Source organism: Tarenaya hassleriana, unplaced genomic scaffold (genome assembly GCF_000463585.1).
Source record: "Tarenaya hassleriana unplaced genomic scaffold, ASM46358v1 Cleome9, whole genome shotgun sequence".
NCBI classification, from domain to species: Eukaryota; Viridiplantae; Streptophyta; class Magnoliopsida; order Brassicales; family Cleomaceae; genus Tarenaya; species Tarenaya hassleriana.
In genome coordinates this window covers 149,078-154,809 of record NW_010971389.1, presented here as the reverse complement: position 1 = coordinate 154,809, position 5,732 = coordinate 149,078, and the positions used below count along the sequence as shown (strand labels likewise).

The 5,732-nt window shown below is 38.1% G+C and overlaps 1 protein-coding gene across 1 annotated transcript in view; it reads right to left on the bottom strand.

The window, feature by feature from the left end:
- Window positions 1-2,653: 2,653 nt before the first annotated feature.
- Window positions 2,654-5,732, bottom strand: part of LOC104804491 (protein SMAX1-LIKE 2) — a 4,243-nt gene continuing 1,164 nt past the window's right edge. The window contains exons 2-4 of the mRNA XM_010528804.2: window positions 4,936-5,729; window positions 4,645-4,846; window positions 2,654-4,546 (exon numbers count right to left, since the gene is read on the bottom strand). Of these exons, the coding sequence (XP_010527106.1) occupies window positions 3,020-4,546; window positions 4,645-4,846; window positions 4,936-5,729 (2,523 nt within the window). The 3' untranslated portion in view covers window positions 2,654-3,019. The remainder of the gene's footprint in view (window positions 4,547-4,644; window positions 4,847-4,935; window positions 5,730-5,732) is intronic.

The window sequence follows — 5,732 nt, the reverse complement described above, 5'->3', positions numbered from 1 at the left end:
TATTATGTGGAGATGTATATTTGATTTTTTCGAAATTTTATTTTAGAAATTATATTAAATTAATTTTGAAATAAAACTTAATTAATATAAATAAGTATTATTTTATTGGACTTTTCATTACTAAACCGAATTATGGACCGTCTAACCTCACGCAATCATTCCCCCACTTATTTAATAGGAAAATGAATATTATATATAAAAACTAAAAGAATAAATAAACAGTAGGAATTTAATATAAAATAGATAGTGAGGAATCAGGTGAGAATGGAGCCACAAGAGCAATGCAAATCGAGGAGCCACTAAATAAATAATTAAATGAATAAAGGCATGTTTTGGTTTGTCTTATCCTTGTTTATTCCTTCTCCTTGGCTGAAATTCTTCTCATACCTTTACTTAAAAAATGTCTATAATTATTCAAGTAATTTGATCCGATATCTTTTCCCTCACCTCCAATTCCTAAATTATTAATATGAATTGTGTATTAGCAAAGTAAAAATATTCCAAAATTGTTGCTTCTTATATTTTAATATTTAAATAAACACTAAATTACCCGACAAGATGGTCAAACGGATAATGAACTAGTTTCTTGGTGTCCAATTAAATATTATTATTTTTAGATATTCAATTAAATAATTATTTTATATTTTAATATTCAAAACATAAACCCTGTATTTGATTGGATACAGCTAACAAATTGAATATTTTTATTGAACACAAAAAATTGCAAGTCAATGTTTGTTTCAATCGTATGTCATGGTTTAATATTTATTTGATAAAAAAAAATGAAAAAAAAAGTATTTTTTTTTAATTTCTTTTTGAGAAAACAATATATAGAAGCTGTCTTTAAGGGTATATTTATGAATCACGCATACATGCATGCGTGTTGACATTAGGCTATAGATCTAGAAAGATATGTCGTGTTGTATTTTCTAACAAAACAATTGAATGTCATATATTGTCATATATATATATATATATATAATCACAATTAAATGGAAAAAGGTTGTAATAAACCACATATATTCGTTGTGTATGAATTCATACATATAATTTAGTTTGAACGTATATCGGAAGTGGCATGACTACTGCACGCGTGTTAGGGTTTGACTCAACGGTCCGAATCAAGATGAAAAGGACCGTCACCGTGTTCGGCCCGACCCCTCGTTAGAACACGTTTTCTACCAAACCAATCTTCTTGATTGAAATCGAAAAGCTCACAAAGTCTCACGTCGCGTTTTGACAACTGACGAAGCCCTCGTTGAACTATTTAATGACGTAATCTACTTAGTTTGCTTAGGTTAATCAGATTAGGAATCACCGATTCTAAATTTTAATATTACTATGATTATTCTTAGTTATTTAAGTTAGCTTGTATATAATTAATGAACGTAAATTTTAATTTAATATGCATGTCACAATAAAAATGTTGATTTATATCAGATCTTGTAAAATATTAAATAGATATTTAGAAAATTTTATAAATATTTGATGTTATCTTTAATTTAATTATTTAGTTTGACACTTTATATATTGATACGTCATTTGGTTATGAATAAAATACTATTCTGTAAATCTTGACAAAAAACACGGACTAATAATTTCTATAACTACACGTAAAACCTAACAAAAAAAAACGATTTGACGAGTAAATATTATTATTTTTCTCATGAAAAAAAGGCAAGAATAAAAGATGAGTTTACATATGGGGTTTTTTTTTTTGGAGGATTGAATTAAATTATTAAATTCGGTCCACGGGAGTGGTTGGGGGTTCTGCTTTGAGGTCGGATAAAGACATCCACAAACTATCCAGACCCACCACACACCCATCTATATTCAAAGTACAAACTTTCTAAAATGTCACGAAGAATATTGCGATATATTTATTTAAAACTTGGGTTCGGTAAGAGATTACTTTAATTTAATTTTATTCATAAGCACCCAAAAGGAAAAAAAAAACAAGGAATAATATATGTGTGGCTTGCTTGCATCACACATTCCGCACCACCAAAACTTTTTTTTTTTAAATTCTTTTTACTTTTTTTTTTCATATTTTATTCCTTAGTTTCCTCCTTTTTGCTGCATCTTATCTTTGGTAAAATTGGTGAAGCTTTCTTGTATTGAAGTATATTCTGTGACTCTGACATATATAGACTATATATATATATGTGTGTGTGTGTGTGTGTGAAAACCTAATATATATATACAAACATTTGTATCTCTATCTGATATATATATTAATGTCAAATCTAAAAATAGTTTTGTTAGAATAATGCAGCATCTCAAGTTGGAAAAAAAATAAAGGATAACAAAGATATTTTTAACCATATTACCAAATTTAAATTTTATAATATTAGTATGACCATGGCATTATTTTTCTCCTCGTAAACAATGTCACGATTCTTTTGATGCTCTGTCTAATGATCGAAGGATATATTTATATAATCGAGAGGATTATAATATATGTAAAAAAAATTATAATAATGAATCTCATTTTGAGTACAAATCAGTCCAAAAACTCCAATCACTGGGATATTTAAAATAAAAAACTGCTTTTTATATTATGTGGAATAGGTTTTCTATTTATTTGAATATATAAGACAGCTCGCAGTGCTGAAATACATATAAACAATTAATAAAAAACTGAAACTACACATATCCTCAAAACTAGCTCTTATTATTATTTATTTATTTATAGTAAATAACTTGTATATGATGCTATGCGATTTTAGACATACGTATAATACAATTTAATAATGAAATATTATAGACTATCGAAAGAGTAGAAAATAGCAAAAAAGAAGGATTGAGATATTCTCAAATCTCAGCCGTTGATCTGAAAAGGTAACCGTTAATCTACGCCTCTTTGTCGGTAACCGTTTTTTCTTTCACTTTTTCCTTTTGTTTGTCCGTTTTTACTGTTTACCGAACTCCCCGCGCCAAAAAACCCCACTTCATCACGTATTTACATTTCTATCCTCCCAAAACCTCGACAATCCCGATTCTGCCCCTCGTCGCAAAATCAATCCAGCAACGTTCTGATACTTCTCGGTAGATAATCTCCGGTGACTCGATCGCTTAATCCGTCGTCGAGTTCGAGCTTAAAGACAGATTCTTCGCTACTCGAAACCCGAGATTTCATCCGATTCAAGCTCGGAACCATCGCCTCTTCGATCCATTCTTCTAAGCTAATCTCGCCGATCCATATCGCACCCGAGATTCTCTCGAGCGCAGTCTCCTCGATTTCCAGCTTTGATTGGTTCTCCCCGAGAATTCCCGAGAACCGGTTCTTCAAGGATTCTGCAGTTTTCCGCTTGATAATGTCGAAATCCACTGGTCTGAAGAATATGGCATCGTCCACGAGAGCTCCTAGCTCGCCGAATATGCTCAAACCAGAATGTGGAGGCAGGGATAGCTTGTGGAAGAGGCCGAAGTTATCTTCTTGATCGTGATCGGTAGTTACGTCGCTAGAATTCGTCGATGACCCGTTTCCCACTTTCTCTTCATCGATCTCTGCTGCTTCGTTCAGATCGAAAGAGATCTCTTTCCTTGGCCTGCACGGCTTTTCGTGGTTATCATCGTCATTGTTGTAAAGCCAGCTCGGTCTGCGTTTTAGGGTTTTGCTACTAACCGAGAATCTCAGTTGCCATCCTTTGCTTACCAATCCCTCGAGTTTTGTTTCGTCGATCGGATCAAACCTTTCGGATAAGCTTTCGGGCGACCAATTTGTGGTAAGGATGACTACGACATTCCCTAGACTAATCTCACGACCGTAAGAATCAGAGATTCTTCCTCTTTCCATAGCTCGCTTTATGTTGCCTCGGAGAATCGCATCTGCCTCATCCATGTCTTCTATGACGATAACAGCAGAAGGGTTTTTCCTAACGGTATCTGTGATTCTATCTAATGTTGTTTTACCACGGAAACTCAGCCCGGTAGCCTCGTCACCTCTCCTTACACCGAGACTGATAGTTATCGGCTGAGATCCCGAGATAAGATCCGACAACCTAGACACCATCTTGTTCTTACCGACTCTGTCCGGACCAGTGAACAACAACCAGATATCATTACGCTTCGACCAAACGCCACGAGGTTTCCTGTCTCCGTGATTGTGTCGAGATATGGTCCCAGCCACTGCAGAGGCTGCATCGTGTTGCCACCAGACTGTTTCTGCTAAGCCCTTTAGTAGCTTCTTGAATGAGTCGATATCGGACGAGTCTTCTTGCATTTCAGAATCTTTTCTCGGACCACCATTAGTATACGATTCTCGGGTCTTGTCAGGAGAGGACAGAGCTCCATTGGGTCGCCCAAGAACAAGGTCTGTCCCCAAGGGACTCTCCGGTGGAGTTCTGTCTGTACTAAAGTTCATCTGCAGTGTGTTTTCACTTGGGTTTCCACGGTTCTGAAGCTTCAACGGAGAGACAGGCAAAGGAAGGATTTTCTCGGAAGCCGTCGTCGTCATATTCGGTTGTCGATGATAGCGAGGATGTAACCGTAAACACGTCTCGTTCCATTTCTTCCCCAACTCCGACAGTTCTTGATCCTTGGTCTGCAGAAAACGATCAAAATTCACATTCTTCAGTTTCTTAATCCACAAGGAACGGCGGAAAAATTCCTCAGACAAGAAATCGGCGGCCATGAACTTACCGGTTTCTGTAGCCACTGCGGCAGAAGCGGTGTTCTTTCCGTTTCTTGTTTTCCGACTTCGGTTCTGTAATTCTGCAGACACTGTGGACAACATCTCATTCTTTCCACAGAATCCAAGCTTTCGGATACACTTTTCGGCTGTAATGTTATTGCAGGAATCTGAAAACTTCTCGCAGGAGATACCGATTCCATTGGACTTTGTCTGATAGCACAAGAACCAAAACCCATGAATAAAAAGGCATGTAACTTTTGTCTGAATTTCATTAGATGCAATCAAATTCAAAAACCCACCTCGGGAATATAGGCGATTTGGCGGCGATGGGAATGGCTTGCAGATCCCAATCGTTATCCATCGATGGGTAATACACTTGACATCGAAGATAAGTCTCGCAAGTCGCCGTGCCAATGAACCAGAGCCTTCCTCCGTATCTCTCCAGAAGCTTCCCCATCTCCGCCACAGCTCCGCCGCCGGAGATCGCCGGCGGATGCTGCTGCTCCACCAACCATTTCAGGTCACCCAGATCGAGAACGATGCATTCCAGATCAGAATTCCCCATCCGGGTCTCCACCAACACGGAGATCTCCTTAACCCTAGTCGCCATTTGCGCCTTCTCCAAAGCCAGCTCCTTTTCGACATGTATCACCTGAGAATTCCGCAATGACCCAACGCAGATTTCCCCACTCTCGATCTTACCCAGAATCTCTTTCCCCAAATTTTGCGGCTCCGATTCACCGACGAGAACTGGGTTCCTCTTCCTTGTCCGAACCATGATGTCCAAGACCCGTTTCACTTCATCGGTACTCTGCAACAGCCTTGTCTGAGCCACTCCTGGTTGCTGTAGCCGGGGGTTGAGGTAGAGATTCCGGGTAATCGGACCGGATACGGGTCGGTATCCGAATCCGATTGGTCCCTGGTTAAAGGGCCCGGACGAATTGGAGTTACCCAGAGACTGTTCGATCGCGGATTTGACGGCGGGGCTAGAGAAACTAGCCTCGCGCATGACCCGACTCACACTCGGGTCATCGAGAATCGATACGATGAGCTGCTCGAGCTCCACTTTCACCGCCAAGAGCGGCTGGGGGCGCTG